This window comes from Tachyglossus aculeatus, chromosome 15, assembly GCF_015852505.1.
Source record: "Tachyglossus aculeatus isolate mTacAcu1 chromosome 15, mTacAcu1.pri, whole genome shotgun sequence".
Lineage (NCBI taxonomy): Eukaryota > Metazoa > Chordata > Mammalia > Monotremata > Tachyglossidae > Tachyglossus > Tachyglossus aculeatus.
In genome coordinates, this window is record NC_052080.1 from 4,541,605 (window position 1) to 4,563,175 (window position 21,571).

The 21,571-nt window shown below is 45.7% G+C and overlaps 1 protein-coding gene across 3 annotated transcripts in view; it reads left to right on the forward strand.

The window, feature by feature from the left end:
- The first annotated feature begins 439 nt into the window (after positions 1-439).
- The window catches only part of SH3KBP1 (SH3 domain containing kinase binding protein 1), a 158,013-nt gene continuing 136,881 nt past the window's right edge, over positions 440-21,571 (forward strand). For all 3 annotated transcript variants that reach the window (XM_038757000.1, XM_038757002.1, XM_038757001.1), the window contains exon 1: positions 440-566. In XM_038757000.1, the coding sequence (XP_038612928.1) occupies positions 528-566 (39 nt within the window). In that variant the 5' untranslated portion in view covers positions 440-527. The remainder of the gene's footprint in view (positions 567-21,571) is intronic.

The window sequence follows — 21,571 nt, forward strand, 5'->3', positions numbered from 1 at the left end:
TTTCTTTCCACTGGGCCACACTGCTTCTTTGTTCCTTCGGTCCTCTCTGTTCTTCAACCTCCTGCTTGGTCACATCTGACCCAGCCTTAACAATTCTCTCTGGTCCTACCTGACCGCAATATGTAATTCTGTGGTTATTTGAGAGAATCCTTTGGGTTAACCAAAATCTACTAGTTTTGTATAGGTGTGTTCATTCTGATGATTCGCAGGGAGGGTTTGGGGTTCTGGGGACTGGGGTGGGAGGTTGCACTTAATCATCCTCGCCTGTAACGCTCTCGGCTCTGATCTTGTTGTGGGCAGGAGTGTGTCTGTTTGTTGTTATCTTGTACTCTCCCAAGGGCTTAGTACAGTGCTCGGCACACAGTAAGTGCTCAATAAATGCGATTGAGTGAACGAGTGACCTTAATCGTCGCTGCTTTCTGTTTCCATTGCAGTGGAGGCGATAGTGGAATTTGACTATAAGGCTCAACACGAAGATGAGCTGACAATCAGCGTGGGTGATATCATCACCAACATCAGGAAGGAGGATGGAGGCTGGTGGGAAGGACAGGTCAAAGGCAGAAGAGGTTTGTTCCCTGACAACTTTGTAAGAGTGAGTACAAAGTGAAACCCATCTCGTGTCTTGGGCGTTCGACCCGCGGGAGGTGGCTCGAGGGGGACGCGTGGTTTGGGGGAGCGTGGCGGACCGTTCCTGCGGGCTGTACTGAAGTGATCGATGGGGAAAAAAAATTAAATCAATCCATCAGTGGTATCCACTGAGCGCTTACTTTACTAAGCACTCAGGAGAGGATGCTACAACAGAGTTGGCAGATACTAATAATCATGGTACTTGTTAAGCGCTTACTACGTGTCACGCAAGTTCATCAGGTCTCCCCGCGTGGGGCTCACAATCTTACTCCCCATTTAAGAGATGAGTTAACTGAGGCCCAGAGAATTCAGTGACTCACCCAAGGTCACACAGCAGACACGGGCAGAGCCAGATGTTGAACTCAGGACCTTCCGACTCCCAAGCACGTGCTCTGTCCTCTAAGCCACATTGCTTCTCTATTACATCCCCTGCCCCTAATGAGCTTACAAGTCTAGAGGGAAAGACAGACATCAATATGAGTCGGCAAGGAATTTATAATCTATAAGTTAAAGATATGTCCATAATTGCTGCGGGTTGGAGTTGGGGTGAATATCTGATCTCCAGAGGTCATTCATTCATTCAGTCTTATTTATTGAGCACTTACTGTGTGCAGAGCACTGTACTAAGCGCTTGGAAAGTACAATTCTGCAGTAAAGAGAGAAAATTCCTGACCACAGCGGGCTCAAAGTCTAGAATAGGGGAGACAGATATCAAAACAAGTAAACAGGCATCAATAGCATCTATATATATAGAATTAGATATATATAGAGAATCTAATATCTATATATAGAATTATAGATATTATATAATATCTAATATCATATATTAGATATATATCTTATATATATCTAATTCTATATATATATGATGTGTGTATATATATATATATGTGTATATATATATATATACACACATCAGAACAAGTGAAACAAGCAAATCCATACACGATCCAAAAACAGATCCAAGTCCATACATGACACAGAAGGGAGAGCAAGCTGGGGAAAAGAGAGCTTAATCTGGGAAGTCCTCTTGGAGAAGATGGGACCTTAATTGTGCCTTGAAGGATAATAACTGTGATATTTAGGCATATACTATGTGCTAAACATGATGTGTAATAATAATTGTGGTCTGTGCCAAGCACTTGGGTTGATTCAGTACAATCAGGTCAGACCCAGCTCCAGGCTCGCATGGGGTTGACATGGGGAAAAAGCTGGGATGTTTGACACCATGGAAAATATTAAGAAATGATGTCATTATGGCTTGGCAACGTCTTGTTGAAATGTGTGTGATGAAATGTATTTTTTTTGCATTTAGAGGGTTCTATGAATTTGGGAATTTCTCCACAAGCCCTCTCCACTGTATTCAGAATATCAATAAAATGAACTCTTTCATCCATCTTCCTACCGCACTCTTCCCTCCGTCACTTAAAGTACAACGGACACAGAACTCTCAAAAATGGAAATTGCAAAGTATTAATTTCTTCTATAGAAAAGCTATAACAATAGTGGTAATAATGGTTTTTGCTAAGCACTTACGATGTGCCAAATGCTGTTTTAAGATACAAGATAGTGAGTTCGATGCAATCCCTATCTCACATAGGGCCTACAGTCTAAGTAGTGAAGACAACAGGTCTTGAATCCCTCTTTTACAAATGTGGAAACTGGGGCACTGAGAAGTCAAGTGATTTGGCCCAAGGTCACACGGCAGACAGGTGTCGGTGTCAGATTAGAATCCAAGGTCTCTGACACCCAGGCCTGGGCTCTTTCCAGTAAGCCATGCTAATGATTCGTGCTCTTTCTCTGCTGGAAGAGGGGTTTTTTTTGTTTGTTTTTTCGTGTGTGGGTGTTTTTCTTTTAATGGTATTTGTTAAGCACTTACTATGTGCCAGGCACTGTGCTAAGTGCTGGGATAGATTGATTAAAGGGCATCCAAGGGAATCAGCATGGCCTAGTGTCTAGATCACGGGCCTGGGCGTCAGAAGGGCCTGGGTTCAAGTACTGGCTCTGCCACTTGTGTGCTGTGTGACCTTGGGCAAGTCGCCTCAGCTCTCTGCGCCTCAGTTCCCTCATCTGTAAAATGGGGATTAAGACTGGAAGTCCTATGTGGGACAGGGACTGGGTCCAACCTGATTAGCTAGTATCTACCCCAGTGCTTCATAGGCTTCTGGCGCATAGTAAGTGCTCAACAAACACCATTTTAAAAAAAAGCAGCTGGCCCACGGTAAGCGCTTAACAAAAACCCCACCCGCAGTTACTATTTATTGATCGCTTTCTCTCCACAGAGCACTATACTAAGAGCTTGGGAGAATACGATTGAGTTAGTGGGTTGTGGCCCCTGAAAGAGCACCCAGGGGCCTGAAGGACTCAAGATTGCTCTGTCTGTCAGGTTCTCTGCCTTGCTTTGGGTCATGGATTGTCAGTCAATCGTATTTATTGAGAGCTTACTGTGTGCTCTGTGTGCAGAGCACTGTGCTAAGCTCTTGGAAGAGTGCAGTTCAACAATAAACACATTCTTTGCCCACAGTGAGATTTCCTTTCGGCCCTCTGCGTTGTTTGGTGACACAGGTTGCCTTTTATTGCATGGCATGAGTTGAAGAGAGAGAGCCGGAAATGGAAGTTGGGCTCAGGGACATTATGGGTCCTTTCTTAGAAGCTATTTGGATCGTGAGGGTACTTAAATGGTATTAGAGTCGACGTTCCCTCAGGTAATTCATTCATTCATTCATTCATTCAATCGTATTTATTGAGCGGTTACTGTGTGCAGAGCACTGTACTAAGCGCTTGAGAAGTACAAGTTGGTAACATCTAGAGACAGTCCCTACCCAACAGTGGGCTCACAGTCTAGAAGAGGGAGACAGAGAACAAAACAAAACATATTAACAAAATAAAATAAATAGAATAAATATGTACAAATAAAATAGAGTAATAAATACATACAAACATAAATACATATATACAGGTGCTGTGGGGAGAGGAAGGAGGTAAGGCGGGTGGGATGGAGAGGGGGAGGAGGGGGAGAGGGAGAAGGGGGCTCAGTCTGGGAAGGCTTCCTGGAGGAGTTGAGCTCTCAGTAGGGCCTTGAAGGGAGGAAGAGAGCCAGCTTGGCGGGTGTGCGGAGGGAGGGCATTCCAGGCCCGGGGAAGGACGTGGGCCGGGGGTCGACGGCGGGACAGGCGAGAACGAGGCCTAACGGTGAGGAGATTAGCGGCGGAGGAGCGGAGGGTGCGGGCTGGGCTGGAGAAGGACAGGAGGGAGGTGAGGTAGGAGGGGGCGAGGGGATGGACAGCCTTGAAGCCGAGGGTGAGGAGTTTCTGCCTGATGCATAGGTTGATTGGTAGCCACTGGAGATTTTTGAGGAGGGGAGTAACATGCCCAGAGTGTTTCTGGACAAAGACAATCCGGGCAGCGGCGTGAAGTATGGATTGAAGAGGGGAGAGACAGGATTAGACAGTATTAGAGTCGACGTTCCCTCAGGTAATCAAGTAATGAGATCCTTTTTCTTTAAGGTATTTGTTAAGTATTTACTATGTTCATTCATTCAGTCAGTCAGTCAGTCGTATTTATTGTGGGCTTACTCTGTGCAGAGCACTGTACTAAGCGCTTGGGAAAGTACAATACAGCAATAAAGAGACAATCCCTGCCCACAATGAGTTCACAGTCTAGAGGGGAGACAGAGACACAGCGGTACAAATAAACAGACATCATTATAAATGAAATAAAATGACAGATATATACCTAAGTGCTGTGGGGTGGTGAGCAAAGGGAGCAAGTCAGGGCGATGCAGAAGGGAGTGGGAGATGAGGAAAAGTGGGACTTAGCCTGGGAAGGCCTCTTGGAGGAGATGGGCCTTCAGTAAGGCTTTGAGTGGGGGAGAGTCATTGTCTGGCAGGTTTGAGAAGGGAGAATGTTCCAGGCCAGAGGTAGGACATGGACCAGGGGTTGGTAGCAAAACAGGTGAGAAAAAGGGCCATCATCATCATCAATCGTATTTATTGAGCGCTTACTATGTGCAGAGCACTGTACTAAGCGCTTGGGAAGTACAAATTGGCAACATATAGAGACAGTCCCTACCCAACAGTGGGCTCACAGTCTAAAAAGTGGGCTCACAGTCTAAAAACAGTGAGAAGGTTAGCGGCACCAGAGGAGCGGAGTGTGCAGGCTGAGTTGTAGAAGGAGAGAAGCGAGGTGAGGTAGGAGGGGGTAAGGTGATGAACTGCTCTGAAGCCATTATGTGGCAGGCACTGTACTAAATGCTAGGGTAAACAGACAAGATAATCAGGTTGGACCCAATCTCTGATTCACACAGGGCTCACAGTCTTAATCCCCATTTTACAGATGAGGTAACTCCTAATTAACCTCCCCACCCTTACAACCTGACAGACACATCATTAGGTCCACTGAAAGCGATAAATAAGTAGGAGGAGGACTCATCGAAAGGTAAGCTACAGTATTTGCCCCCGTTTTGGGTAAGGAAATGCGCAGCAGAACCAAAACGAGGCTTTGAAACTGTACTTAAAATGCAACAGAAACTCAGACCTTCAGATTTTGCAGATAGCAAACAGAGCTGTAGGAAGCAGGAAGCTGTGGTGGGGGGAAGGAAAAAAGACCTCGCAGGCTGCTGCTGCTGCTTTTGAATTTACAGAGCTGACTGAGCAGGTGACGGAGAGACCTGTGTCAATCTGCTCATCGTTGCAGATAGAAAGATATAAATACATTTTACGTGGCACGGTCTCTGTTCTAGCCAATGTGGATGCGTTCAGCGGTTTGTACCGACTTCCAGCTTGCTTTCAGCGCTGCCTCGTTCTGTTTTGCCAGCTGATTTGCAGGCCTGCTTGGTGTAGGCGTGGTGATTCTCTCTACTCTTATTTTTGCCAACTCCGGTCCGAGGGTGGCCAAATTGGAGGATAGGGGATGTGTTGAGTACATCTGCTTTGCTGCCAAGAGGTTCAGAGAACTGCAAACTCTATCCCGCCTCCCTGCGACCCACAAGTAACTTCAAGGGATAGGAGGTAGATTCTTAAATTAGTTGAACTCCCGAGTTGAGTCACAAAAGCTAATTGAAACGTGTTCGGTTCCTCCTCTAAACCCTGACAGAAGGCGTCCTTCACTTCTACCTGCTGGTGAATTTTTTTGGTTATAGATTTATCACGAGGAGATTTGAATTTGAGGGTGCCGTTTGGTCTTCTTTTTGATGAAACTTATTCTCTCCTGCATTCAGGGACATGTATTTCCTTAGGCATTTTTAATTCTGCTAAGAGCAGAGTCTCATGCATTTTCAATGTATTCTCTGTGTCTTATGCTCCTCTTCATCGTTATCATGAACACAGAACTTATGTAAAGACCTAAGCAAAGTATAGTTTTCCATAGGAAATAATAAAAAGTGCTCACAATCTGACTGGGATAAATACAGAGCATAGCACAGGAACGGTGGAAACCAAAAGACAGTCAATTACAAAATCTGACAAACCAAAATAACCAATTTAAAAAAAAAAAGGAGCCAGGTGAGGTTCTTGGGAAGAGTTGTCCTCCCTTATCAACCAACATATGGTATTTATTCAGTGCTTATTATGCGCAAAGCACTCTACTAAGCGTTCAGAAGAAAACATTACCAAAGGGTAGGTATTAACAAGTCCTGCCCTCAAGGAGCCTTCAGAGTAGGGGGACTCTTTGAGCTCTGCCCACATTAAATTAAAATGGGCTCCAATAACTGTACTGTACTTGTAAGCTTGTTGTGGGCAGGGAATGTGTCTGTTCATTCAGCTGTATTTATTGAGCACTTACTGTTTGCAGAGTGCTGGCCTAAGCGCTCGGGAGAGTACGATACAACAGTAAACAGACTCATTCCCTGCCCACGAAGGGCTTACAGTCCAGAGGAGGATGCAGACATTAAAATACAGAAATATAAATAAATAAATTACAGATATGTACATAAATGCTGTGGTATGGGAAATGGTTATTCTGTTGTTATATTGTACATTCCCAAGCGCTTAGTTCAGAGTTGTGCACCCGGTAAGCGCTCAGTAAGTACAAGCGACTGACAGACTGAGTCAAGATGCTGCCTGGTTTGAGGAAGCGAGGAAGGGTGATGTGTAACTCAAAATGCCCTTGGCTGAGTTGTTATCTCCGAGTGAGCACTTGGGCAATATTGCGTAAAGCGGACCGTTAGAACGCAGTACTATGCAATGCGGAGGAGGGACAGCTTATAGAGTCTATGCATTTGGTTCGGGAATAGCCACATGGACCTGTGCGTGTTGAAGGATGAAATTGGGGCGTTTCCATGGTCACCTTTTTTGCCCAGGCACGATACTATAGAATTAGGCTTTGTTTTGTTGGGTTTTTTTATGGTGTTAAGCGTCTACTATGTGCCAGGCACTGTACTAAGCCCTGGGGTAGATTACAAGCTCATCAGGTTGGGCACTGCCCCTGTTCCACAGTCTTAATCTCCATTTTACAGGTGAGGTCACCGAGGCCCGGAGAAGTGAAGTGACTTGCCCAGGGCATCACAGCAGACAAACGGCGGAGCCAGGATATTAGAACCCAAGTCCTCCTGACTTCCAGGCTTGTGTTCTATAAACTAGGCCAAACTGCTTCCCTGTTATGGTTTGTCGATAGGGCTAAGTCAACCTCAAGTGATGCAAAATAGCAGTCGTGATTACGACATTTATTCAGCGTTATTATCTAATGATGCCAAACACCGGGCCCGGTACGGGGGTGGACACCAGTCAGAGCAGGTCAGTCCATCGTGGTATTTGAGCGCTTACCGTGTGCAGCCCACTGGGCTAAGCGCTTGAGAGAGTTGAGTGTAACTCGTTCCCCAGCCACCCGTGAGTTTGCACTGTAGAGGCTAGAGGATCAGAGCACCCAAATCATGGCTTTGTGTGCTCTCCCCCTCGTCCCCCTCTCCATCCCCCCATCTTACCTCCTTCCCTTCCCCACAGCACCTGTATATATGTATATATGGTCGTACATATTTATTACTCTATTTATTTATTTATTTATTTTACTTGTACATTTCTATCCTATTTATTTTATTTTGTTGGTATGTTTGGTTCTGTTCTCTGTCTCCCCCTTTTAGACTGTGAGCCCACTGTTGGGTAGGGACTGTCTCTATGTGTTGCCAATCTGTACTTCCCAAGCGCTTAGTACAGTGCTCTGCACATAGTAAGCGCTCAATAAATGCGATTGATTGATTGATTGTACGCGTGAGCCACCAGGAGTCAGTTTCAGAATGTGACAATTCCCCGCTGACCGAGTCACAGATTTTGAGGCACACCTTCTGTTGAGTCGCAAGGCGATCAGCAAGACGTTGGGACTCCTGCTTCCCCACCGTCCATTGCGTCCCTCTATACGATATATGTTCAGTCGTATTTATCGAGCGCTAACTGTGTGCAGGGCACTGTAGTAAGCGCTTGGGAGAGTCCAGTAGAGTAATCAATAGACGCATTCCCTGGCCACAACGAGTTTACAGTCTAGAGGGGGAGGTGGACATTAATATAAAGGACAAGTATGCACATCATCATCATCAATCGTATTGAGCGCTTACTATGTGCAGAGCACTGTATTAAGCACTTGGGAAGTACAAATTGGCAACATATAGAGACAGTCCCTACCCAACAGTGGGCTCACAGTCTAAAAGGGGGAGACAGAGAACAAAACCAAACATACTAATAAAATAAATAGAATAGATATGTACAAGTAAAATAAATAAATAAATAGAGTAATAAATATGTACAACCATATATACATCTATACAGGTGCTGTGGGGAAGGGAAGGAGGTAAGATGGGGGGAATGGAGAGGGGGACGAGGGGGAGAGGAAGGAAGGGGCACATAAGAGTCTAGGCTGTAAACTCGTTGTGGGCAGGGGATGTTCCTGTTTATTGTCGTATTGGACTTTCCCGAAGGTTAGTGCAGTGTTCTGCAAGCAGTAGGTGCTCAATAAATGTGCTTGACTGACTGACTGACCTCCAGTGTAATAAGCTGAAGCACTGATCTGACCATACAGCGCTTGTTTCTAGACCATAAACTCTTTGTGGGCAGGGATTGTGGCTCTCAACTATAATAATAGTTATCAATAGTATAATATTATTAATATTAATATATAATAAATTATATGTTATATAAATAATAATATAATAATAATATATTAATGTTGTTATTATTATTATTATGATGACATTTATTAAGTGCTTACTATGTGCGAAGCACTGTTCTAAGTGCTGGGGAGGCTACAAGATGATCAGGTTGTCTCACAGGGGGCTCACAGTCTTAATCCCCATTTTACAGATGAGGTAACTGAGGCCCAGAGAAGTGAAGTGACTTGCCCAAAGTCACACAGCTGACAATTGGCGGAGCCAGGATTTGAACCCATTACCTCTGACTCCAAAGCCCATGCTCTTTCCACCGAGCCACACTGCTTCTCAACTCTGCCGAGCACTTAGTTCAGTGCTCTACTGAGTAAGCACTCAGTAAATAACCCTTAATCGATCGATTGCTTCAGTCCGGCGGGGAAGAGGAAGGAATCCGATTGATTGCTTCTGCTCCACCGACCATCCCCGTCATTGACCGGAAGCTCGCTGTGGGCAGGGAATCTGTCTATTGTCAGCTCATAACCTCCCAAGCGCTTGGTACAGTGCTCTGCACACAGAAAGTGCTCAGTAAATACCCTTGACGGACTGAGAAACCGGCAGATCTTGGATTTTGCAGGGAGGTTGAATTTTCGTTAGCAGTGGCCAGAGCTCTGGTCTGTTTTGCTGCTGTCTAGCGCTCTGATGTAAGCCTTTCATTCATTCATTCAATCGTATTTACTGAGCGCTTACTGTGTGCAGAGCACTGTACTAAGCGCTTGGAAAGTACAATTCGGCAACAAATAGAGACAATCCTTTCCCCATTGTATTTTACTTGGTTGCCCAGCTGGTTTTTCTACAAAAAATATTCACTTCATGTGTCTCCACCCCTCAAGAACCTCTATCAACCTTTCTATCAAACAGAAACTCCTTAGCATTAGCTTTAAAGCACTCAATCGGCACAGCCCCTCGCTGATTTACTACTCCAACCCAGCCCTCCCTTTTGGCTTCACCACCGCCGAACTACCCCCATACCTCGGTCCCATCTATCTCTCCGTCAATCAATCAATCGTATTTATTGAACGCTTACTGTGTGCAGAGCACTGTACTAAGCGCTTGGGAAGTACAAGTTGGCAACATATAGAGGCAGTCCCTACCCAACAGTGGGCTCACAGTCTAAAAGGGGGAGAAAGAGAACAAAACCAAACATACTAACAAAATAAAATGAATAGAATAGATATGTACAGGTAAAATAAATAGAGTAATAAATATGTACAAACATATATACAGGTCGACCCCCTTGCCCACCTCCTCCCTCTGAACTGGCACTCAGTCCCCCATCGCGACAGACCACCACGCTCCTCACCTTCAAAGCCTTATTAATAATAACAGCCGTCCTTTCTCTTTGTTATATTGCCCTCTTCCAAGTGCTTGGTACAGTGCTCTGCACACAGTAAGCACTCAGTAAATACGACTGATCAGTTGACTGTCTGACCTCCCTCTCCCTTCTGTTTCACCCATGAACTAGGGTCTGTACTCAGGACGCACCCCACCACGAGCCCCAAAGTCCTGATTAATTCAACTGTCTGTCCCCCCCAGACTGTCAGCTCATTGTGGACAGGCAGCGTGTTTACCATTTCTGTCCTATTGTACTCTCCCAAGCGCTTAGTGCAGTGCTCGGCACACAGTAAGCGCCTAATAAATACCATGAATTGACTGATGGCTTGATTCCCAAAGTTTTTGTGTGAAGTTTCTGGCCCCTTAAACCCTGAGGCCCATATGGGACAGGGACTGGGTCCAACCTGATTACCTTGTATCTATCCCACCGCTTAAAGTAGTGCTTGCCGCAGAATAAGCGCTTAGCAAGTACCACAATAATAATAATAATAACAACAACAACCGAAAGAGAGTTTTCTTGAAATCAGGGTCAGTCGCGTGAATCAGATACTGCCTAATGTGTCAGTACGTGTGGTCAGAGCTGGTACCTAGCCTTCCTGGGTTGACGGTGAACACACTTTTCAAAGTGAGGAGGGGCTGGCCGGATTTTCGCTTTGAAATGGAGCCGCAGTTCACGTCAGCGAGTAGGACATCGGCCCAGCATCCGTCCCGTGAAAGACAGCTACAGACTGGCAGAAACCAAAGACGCAGTCGGCAGGGTAGAATGAGATATCATCGCTCGTTCCCGTCCATTTCTGTACCCCGAAGAGATAAAGTGACGGTGGCAACCTGTACCACTTTCAGAGATCGGGCAGGTACGCGGCTCTTTCACGCAAACTCGGTCAACACTGACGCTCTGTGCTGGAGGAATATTTTTATTTGCCAACGACTAACTCGCACTTGATTTAGCCGTACACCTGCAGGATGTATGTGTGTGCGTGTGGGCTTTCTCCGCCTTATGTTGCGGTGCAGTCAGAGCCTCTTGCAGAAGAGAGTGTGGGAACTCAGCTCATTCAGGTGGAATGTGGTCGGGCTCCATTTTGAGTACAGCAAAGTTTAAATCTCAACAGCAGCTTAAAGCCAGCATTATGCGCACGTCTCCCCGGTCCTCAAAAACCCCCTCCGCTCACCCGTCCCGCTCTGCTTCAAACAGAAACTCCCCAGCATCAGCTCGAGTGACCTCAAACAGCTCTCCCCCTCCTACGGAACCGTGCTCCTGTCCCGCTCCAACCCAGCTCGCACACTCTGTTCCTCTCAAGCTAGTGTACTCTCCGTCAACTGCTCCAGCACCTGTTCGTTCATTTATTGAATTGCTCTCTTGGGGTGTTTGTACATATTTATTACTCTATTTATTTATTCATTTTATTCGTACATATCTATTCTATTCATTTTATTTTGTTAGTGTGTTTGGTTTTGTTCTCTGTCTCCCCCTTTTAGACTGTGAGCCCACTGTTGGGTAGGGACTGTCTCTATATGTTGCCAATTTGTACTTCCCAAGCGCTTAGTACAGTGCTCTGCACATAGTAAGCGCTCAATAAATACGATTGATGATGATGATGATGTGTCTCTATCCCCCTTCTCCTTTATCGATTACATATTGGACAGTCTGATTCCACTTAGTAACAACAACAGTAATAATTGTGGTATTGCTCAGCGCTTACTTTGTGCCAGGCACTGTACTAAGCGCTGGGGTGGATACAAACTAAGGTGCCTCCATTAGATTGTAAGCTCCTCCAGGGCAGGGAAGATCTTTTTTTACTTCTAGTGTCCTCAGTTCTTGGAGCCATTGGCAAACAGTAGAAGCGGTTGGTGATGGATTCTTCCGTCATCATTAAGTTGCTTAGGATATCATCATCATCGTAATAATAATAATGATGGTGTTGGTTAAGCACTTACTTTGTGTCAAGCACTGTTCTAAGCGCTGGGGTCGATACAGGCTAATCCGGTTGGAGGCAGTCCCCGTCCAGTGGTATTTATTGAGCAGTTAATGGGTGTAGAGCACTCTACTAGGTGCTTAGGAGAGTTCAACACAACACTCGGTTGTGTTGGTAGTGAGTTCCCGAGTGAGAGCCCCATGTGGGACAGGGACTGTGTCCAACTGATTAGCGCTTAGTACAGTGCTTGGCACATAGTAAGTGCTTAACAAGTATTATTATTATTATTATTGTTACTATTATCTTGCCGTATTTGTCAGTTTTGTGAAAACGCAGCCAGCCTTCTGCCGCCTCTGGGCAAGCAGGCTCTTGGTCAGTGCTGTTGATCAGGACCGGCCGAAGACATCTTGCGGGGCTAGGCAGGAGAAGGGACAGCTGGAAGTCCGAAAGCAAAGAGGGGCCACCCTCCCACAGGTGCCCGGTTGGCTTCCGCAGCTGAGGCCACCCCATTTGTGATGACGGATCCCTCTTCTCAGAAATATTCAGATCCCGGTGCTGTCTTCTGTGTGTTGCCAGAGATTTTTTTTAAAAAAATAGCATCTGTTAAGTGCTTACTGTGTTTCAGGCACTCTAGTAAGCACTGGGGTAGATGGAAGCTAATAATAGCGATGGTATTTGTTAAGTGCTTCGTATGTGCCAGGTACTGGGGAGATACAAGGTAATCAGGTTGTCCCACGTGGAGCTCACGGTCTTAATCCCCATTTTACAGATGAGGGAACTGAAGCATAGAGAAGTGAAGTGACTTGCCCAAAGTCACACAGCAGCTAAGTGGCAGAACTGGGGTTAGAACCCAGCTCCCTCTGACTCCCAGCTCCAGGCTCTTTCCACTACGTGTTCTTTAGCCTGGACTCTCTACAATCTGCCGGTTAAAATTCCCAGGAAGCCACAAAATATATTTCAGCATCCTTTTCCCCATCTCCAAATAAAAATATCCTGCCTTCCAACACGATTCTCAGAAAGCTCTCCCAAGCGCTTAGTACAGTGGTCTGCACCCAATAAGTGCTCAAAAAATACCATCGATCGATTGAGTGAACGAAAGTGACGTTCCACTACCAAAAGCATCTCCTTCCACCCCTCCTCTCTCCCCTGCTCAGAGTAATGTGCAAACTTTTGTGTCTCCTCAAGAATTCTTCCCCTTTCAGAGTCAAAAACTTTGTGAGTCATTTTCTGAGTGCTTTGGTGGGAGAGAAGGGGGTAGCAGGTTTTGCGTGTGCCCCTGCTGCTATTTTTTTTAACTACTTATTCCGTCTTTGGCTTAGAAACCCCCGTTTCCTATCGTGGAAGCAGTTTGGGGTGGGCGGGAGGGAAATCTCCCATGTTCCACACTATACGATGCCGTACTCAGTGTTTACCGGAAATATTGTCACGACTTGACAGGCCATTTCCATTCCGGCTCCCGATGGCTTCTTGAGATTCTTGGGTAGGAAGCATAGATCTCAAAAGCCTAACCTTGGTGAAGAAAGGAGTCTTAAAAAAATTCAACTGCTCAATGACAGACCATCTAAATATGCATATATAGTAAATGGAGGGCCTCCCTCCTCATATCCAACAGACAATTACTCCCCCCACCTTCAAAGCCTTATTGAAGGCACATCTCCTCCAAGAGACCTTTCCCTACTAAGCCCTCTTTTCCTTTTTTCCCACTCCCTTCTGCGTCGCCCTGACTTGCTGCCTATATGCATCCCCCCTCACAGCCCCACAGCGCCTATATTTCTAATTTATATTAATCTACATCTTCCCCCTCTAGCCTGTAAGCTTGTTGTGGGCAGGGAACATGTCTACCGACTGTTATTTCGTACTCTCCCATGCACTTAGTACAGTGCATAGAGCTCGTTGTGGTCAGGGACTGTATCTGTTGTTATAGCATACTCTCCCAAGTGCTTAGTAAAGTGCTGTGCACACAGTAAGCACTCAATAAATCCATTTGAATGAACGAATGAATTGGTCTACATGCAGTAAGCACTCAATAAATACCCTTGATTGATTGGAGCGGGATTTAGTGAGCTCATTCCGAGCTCCGGGGAGGGATACAGAATGATATAGAAGTAGTATGCAGGGAAACGTGAGTCGGCAGAGGAGAGAGATCAGGACTGGACAGGTGGATTTGGGAATAGTGGATTTGGGAATCATCTGCGTTCGGATGATCGTTGGCGTCGTGGAAGCGAATGAGTTCTGCAAGGGAGTGAAGACATAGTCAAGGGATGCAGTCAAGGTTGAATGAAAGACTGCGGCTTCTAGTCTCAGATCTGTGCCTGGCCTGCTGTGTAACAATGGGCAAGTCCGTCCGACTCTTTGAGCCTCAGTTTCCTCCTCTGTAAAATGGGGGTAGGATATCTATGCTCCCTCTTAGGTTGTGAGTCCTGGGTCGAACTTGCGGAACATCTTATCTAGTTGTCTTCTGTCTACCCCAGCGCTTGCCTCATAGTGAGTTCTGGGAACTGTCTATTAACGCTGTATTATACTCTCCCACGTGGTTAGCGCAGTACTCTGTACCCAGCGGGTGCTCAATAAATACCATTGAATGATTGATGGAAGGATGTTTCAGGCATAGGGAAGAGCATAAACAAGGGGATCATGTGCAGGGGAGGTGTCTCTCCCCCTCCAGACTATAAGCTTGTTGTGGGTAGGGAGTGTGTCTACTTATGTTTTATTCTCCCAAGCACTTAGTACGATGCCCTGCACCCAGTAAGCGCTCAATAAGTACAATTGAATGAATGAATGCCATGATTTTCAAAGCTCCACTGGGAAAGCTTTAGAGAATCCATTCTTTTCGTGGGAGAAACGGCGTTTGTACTTCCGTCACCCACAGGTAAATTTTAATGTTTTTCTCTCACCACCCAGAATTCAGAGGGGAAGTAATATCTGGCAAAAATATTGTACAGCTCACTTGGATTTTTCAGCTTCAGGTAATATAACTGAAGGATGGATGACAGTAATTCCCCCCACACCTCGAGTCAAACTTGCCATCCCACTGCTGGCTGCCTTTACCCTCCAGTGCTTAAATGGCATTCCGTGCTATCGATGGGAAACGTCAAACTTCTTCCGAAATGTCATGATGGCTCTTACTGAGCTCGTGTAGTGTGTTTCGGGCCAAAGGAACTTCCCGTTTGGATTCAGAAATCTAGATGGTGGCCTGGAACACTGTTTAGTACTGAACAACAGTGTTCCCAAGAAATAAGGCTCCCCTTTTTTTTTCTGAACCCCGCTTCCCCAGATCTAGGAGACTTCTAAATGGAGAATAAGTATTGGTAGTATCTTAGGCAGCTACAACATTGTCCTAAAACGATTATCCGCCTGGATCAGATGTCTATATAACCATCATTTGTTCACTCATTCATTCATTCATTCAGTTGTGTTTATTGAGCACTTATTGCCTGCAGAGCACTGTAGTAAGCACTTGGGAGAATACAATGCAATAATAAGCAGACACATTTCCTGCCCACAATGAGCTTCCAGTCTAGACAGTGGGGAAGATGATGTTTTTGTTCAAAGATGATGCTGTCCGAGATCAGATTTCATTCCCATGTTAGCCCGTGGCTGAGTTAAATACGTAAAGAGGAGTGGGTAGCTTTTCGAGCCCCTTGCCCAGAGAAGAGAGCAGTGTCACCCAGACAATAAAGACATCACCTACAGCTGCTGTCATCTTCCAGGCCAACAAGCTGCTTTGGCAGATTTTTGCCAACTTGGACTTCCCAAGCACTTAGTACAGTGCTCTGCACACAGTAAGCGCTCAATAAATGCGATTGAATGAATGAATGAATGAATTAGGGCTGGGGAAAGGGAGGGAAAGGTATCTAGCTGTCACAGGACAGGCACCGGCTTGATTTTTGTTTCCAGAAAGAGACTTTTCTTCTTAAAAGCCCTTTTTAGCCTAAAGCTTTCAGATGTGATCTGAGTTTTTGCTATTTATTGCTAGGTAACATCCGTTCCGACCTACGGGAAAAAGCTATTTTTGGAGATTTTTTTTCTTTTCCTCTGTGCGGCGTGGAGCAGTATTGGGTGTCACTTGACACGACTTGGTGTCTTGATATTAAAATAAATTAGAGAGTGAGTTTCAACAAAGGATTAGATTGATTTTCTTTTCTCCATTTCTAAACCTGGAAGTCTGTAATTTTTGAGTTCCGAATAGGAGTCTGACGGTAGGATTCATTACCTCAAAAGCTGTTCCCCAGAGAAAAGCCATTTCTTCCATCCGAGCGCAGCCCTTTTTTTTTTTTTCAGTCGAACTGTTATTAAAACAGTTAATTCAGGAGTGGAGCAACGGTTATTGGTCTGTTTTTGAAATAGAGTGGAACGATACAAGGGTGACTTATGGAGCGTGGCAGAGAGCACACAAGGATTTCTGAAAATAATTAGAAAGGGAGAAGGACTCGGGCAGAAACAGCCTGTATTATGACACTCCCTGGAGCGCCGCGAATGGTGAAAAGCCGCAAATCTGTCGCAGAAGCGACAGGAAAATAGTGATGAGCAGGCGTGCTGAAGTGTATTTTTCTTTTAAATGCCTGTTTCATCCGTGGCCATTCCTCGGGATGTCACCTGGAGTGCCGAGAGGGGTTCTTCTCTTGAAATAACGACCCACCCTTTATTGACGGTTTCCCTTTTGTGAATGTATAAAAGCCCTTTCCCTATCCCTAGTTTGCTCTATTCAGTTAATATTTTCGGCCAAAAAATACGTTAGGTTATCATCCCCTGAGCTTCAGAGGCAGGCAGACAGAGCTAATGTGTCCTTGGATGGCACTAGGAGTGTTCTCTGTGGGATTTATGAACTGGAATTTGTACTTCACTTTAACACTCCCAAGCATTTAAGTATAATAAATGCCAATGACTTTGTGATTAAAGTGAAATTGGTTATGTACTGGAAGGACTCTTTTTGGCATCCTGTTTACAAATGAATGATAATAATAATAATTGTGGAATTTGTTAAGTGCTTACAATATGCCGGGCACTGTATTAAGCACTGAGGTGGCTACAAGCAATTCAGGTTGGACACAGCCCCCGTCCCACGTGGGACTCACGGTCTGAATCCCCATTTTACGGATGAGGGAACTGAGGCACAGAGGAAGTGAAGTGACTTTCCCCCGGTCACACAGCAGACACATTCATTCATTCAGTCGTATTTATTGAGTGCTTACTGTGAGCAGGGCATTGTACTAAGCGCTTGGGAAGTACAAGTTGGCACCATATAGACACGGTCCCTGCTCAACAACTGGCTGTGAAGCCAGGATTAGAACCCAGGTCCTTGTGACCCCCCCAGGCCTGTGTGCTATCCATTAAGCCACGCTGCTTCTCTGTTATAATTAAAACAATGCTTCCTGACTCCACTGAGAGCCGATGGTCGGCCCATCACGCAAGAAAGCAGTGTCCAAGGGGATCCTTTCTGGGCTCACTGGTCTCATGAGGGTTTATTCCAGATGTTTCCACTCTTCCCTTCCTCTTCCCGAGAGGCCGGGCTGCATTATTTTCCCATTTTTCTGGCTCTCTCCTCCACAGTGCTGGGGGGTTGTTTAGAGTCAGTCCTTTTCTGGGATCTCCCACCACCTGACGTATTGCGGGTGTTTATTCATAAATCATCATTCATTTATTTATTTAATCATTCATTATTCAAGTAATGTGAAGTACTTAGAGTGTACAGGACACTGAAGTAAGTGCTAAGCCAATTATATTTATCTTTGCCAGGATGCGTGTCTTCGCTTAAGTGCCGTGGACAGAAGGCAGCGGCAGAATTAGGAAACGTCCTTCCGACAAGGCGGTTCTGTCTAGCAGCAGCGTGGCTTAGTGGATAGACCACGGGCCTTGGAGTCGGAAGGTCATGAGTTCTAATCCCGGCTCCGCCAGTTGTCTGCTGTGTGACTTTAGGCAAGTCACTTGGCTTCTCTGTGCTTCAGTTTCCTCATCTGTAAAATGGGGATTGAGACTGTAAGCCCTGTGTGGGACAGGGACTGCGTCCAAGCCGATTTGATCATCTCCACCCCAGTGCTTAGTACAGTTCCTGGCACATATTAAATGTGTAACAAATACCATTATTATTATTATTATTATTAGATCCAACATGGGGTCCTCTCGGAGGATGTATTCTTTAAACAAGGCTTTGAAAGTGGGGAGATAGGGTGTCTGTCTCATCTGGAGAGGGAAGGAGTTCCAGTTCAGAGTGAGGAGAAATAAAAGTGCTGTATACAAACAAGGTATTATTATTTTCTTTAAAAGAAGTATAAGCTGTTAACCATCTTTTAGGTGGATCAAGACCCTTAGGCATCCAGTAGCACAGCTGGGATAAAATTGCTTATCTTTCTGCTTCTCGTGCCGAACTTAAGAAATGATAACTCCGTCCATCTCTCTTATACTTCACGCTGCTGCCCGGATCATCTCTGTGCAGAAACGCTCTGGGCATGTTACTCCCCTCCTCAAAAATCTCCAGTGGCTACCAGTCAACCTACGCATCAGGCAAAAACTCCTCACTCTCGGCTTCAAGGCTGTCCATCACCTCTCCCCCTCCTACCTCCCCTCCCTTCTGTCCTTCTCCAGCCCAGCCCGCACCCTCCGCTCCTCTGCCGCTAATCTCCTCACCGTTAGACCTCGTTCTCGCCTGTCCCGCCATTGACCCCCGGCCCACGTCCTCCCCCGGGCCCGGAATGCCCCCAATCCCTCTGCCCCTCCGCCAAGCTCGCTCTCTTCCTCCCTTCAAATCCCTACGGAGAGCTCACCTCCTCCAGGAGGCCTTCCTACACTGAGCCCCCTCCTTCCTCTCCCCCTCCCCATCCCCCCCCGCCCTACCTCCTTCCCCTCCCCACAGCACCTGTATCTATGTTTGTACAGATTAATTACTCTATTTTACCTGTACATATTTACTATTCTATTTATTTTATTTTGTTAATATGTTTTGTTTTGTTGCCTGTCTCCCCCTTCTAGACTGTGAGCCCGTTGTTAGGTAGGGACCGTCTGTATATGTTGCCAACTTGTACTTCCCAAGCGCTCAGTCCAGTGCTCTGCACACAGTAAGCGCTCAATAAATACGATTGAATGAGTGAATGAATAATTTAAAAACGACAATTGGAATTTGATCAGGAAGCACCTTGACGTAGTGGAAAAAGCACGGGCCCGAGAGTCAGGGGACCTAGGGTCTAATCCCGGCCTTGCCACTTGTTTGCTACGTGACCCTGGGCAAGTCACTTCACTTCCGTGCCCCAATTCCTCATCTGTAAAATGGGGGTTAAAACTGTGAGCCTGATTTAGGACAGGGACTGTGTCCAATTTGATTATCTTGTATCTACCCCAGCGCTTTGTACAGTGTCTGACACATATCGTAAAAAAACCCCGAAGCTGAATGTCAATGGGGAAGATGGTAAATGTGAAGATGTCTACTAGCTCTAGTGGCAGTTGGCTAGGAAACGTAATGCAGAACCCCTGCCTGAATGTATAACAGTGAGCAAGATTATTTGTAAAGTCATCCCTCTGGGAAGGAAAGGGTGTGCCTAAAGACCAGTAGAAAACATCATCATCATCAATCGTATTTATTGAGCGCTTACTATGTGCAGAGCACTGTACTAAGCGCTTGGGAAGTACAAATTGGCAACATATAGAGACAGTCCCTACCCAACAGTGGGCTCACAGTCTAAAAGGGGGAGACAGAGAACAAAACCAAACATACTAACAAAATAAAATAAATAGAATAGGTATGTACAAATAAAATAAATAAATAAATAGAGTAAAAAAATACGTACATGAGTGGGAGTTGGAAAGGACTAATGAAAAACAAAGTAAGTGAATGACCACCTTGTGCAGGATTGTGTAGTGGGAGAATGACGTGACCTGTTCTCAATTTGAACTGCCTCGGTGTTGAAAGAATAAACTGGTAATGCATTGCATAATTCAAGTTCAGTGCTGTATCAGCCTTTCCCCAAGGCAGGGAGTCGGAGGAAAGGGGAAGTAGGGAGGGTCTTTGTGTCTCCTCGTTGCTGAGATCTGGTGATTCTACATTCGTCATCATCAATTGTATTTATTGAGCACTTACTATGTGCAGAGCACTGTACTAAGCGCTTGGGAAGTACAGATTGGCAACATATAGAGACAGTCCCTACCCAACAGTGGGCTCACAGTCTAAAAGATTCATTTCTGCACTAACATAGTTATGCATTTGAAGACCACCATGTAATGGAAAATGCAGTTGGTAACAGTCGATTCAGAGGGATTTAATGAGTTAGGGGCAAATGGTTTGACGACAACACCTTGGCAGGCATTTTTTGATATAGATTCTTATTCGTACTCTACTTTTTCTTTTCGGTGTTCAAGAGTTTAGTATGTGCCAGGCACTGTATGAAGCGCTGGGGTAGATACAGGCTAATCAGATTGGACACAATCCAGTCCCACACGGGGCTCACAATCTTAAACCCCCATTTCACCGATGAGGCAGCTGAGGCCCAGAGAAGCAAAGTGACTTGCCCAAGGTCACACAGCAGACAAGTGACGGAGCCGGGATTAGGACCCAGGTCCTTCCGACTCCCAGGCTGGTGGTCTGAAACTGCTACTGACAAGATGCCGTATACCTACTTGCCATTCATTGCTACGTATCGTATTAAATGCTGTATAGTGGGCAAAACCCCAAAGAAACACCAAGTCCTCTATGTTTCAGTCAAGTGAGGCAGAGGCTTAGAAGCATCGACAGCATCAAGCCTCGGATGGTAGCGTATGCATGGGTACATCTGTTTCTTCCTTCCCTGAATCTTCTCACACCAATGTGTGGATCATATGACCCCAAAACCGACTCACGGACCAGGACGGATATTCTCTAATTCTGCTTGTTAAAGCAAAGCCATTCCCAGCAACCTCTCAGCCCTCTCTTGCACCATCGCTTGCCCTTAAATCCATCTGTGGTATTTTTGAGCCATTTTTGGCTCGTTTGATTCATTTGAATGGAGCTAATTGTTTTTTTTTTCGGGGCAGGGGAATATATTGGATATCTGCAGATGAAGGTGAAGCCATTTGAAGGAGCCGTAGGGGAAGCCGCGTGGTCTAGTGGAAATAATAATAATGATGATATTTGTTAAGCACATACTGTATGCCAAGCACTGTTGTACGCACTGGAGCGCTGCTCTAAGCACTAGAAGGAGCCCGAGCTTGGGAGTCGGTAGATCTGGGTTCTAATCCTGGCTCCGCCACTTGTCTGCTGCGGGGCTTGGGCAAGTCATTTCACTTCTCTGTACCTCAGTTCCCTCATCTTCAAAATGGGGATTCAATACCTTTGCTCCCTCCTCCTTAGACTGTGAGTCCCACGTGGGACCTGTTGGTCTTGTATCTACCCCAGCGCTTAATAGGATGCTTGGCACGCAGTAAGTGCTTACCAAGTGCTAATCCGGCTCCACCATTTGTCAGCTTTGTGACCATGGGCTAGTTACTTCACTTCTCTGTGCCTGTTACCTCATCTGTAAAATGGGGACTGAGACTGTGAGCCCCACATAGGACAGAGACTGTGTCCAACCCGATTTGCTTGTTTCTACCCCAGCGCTTAGTACAA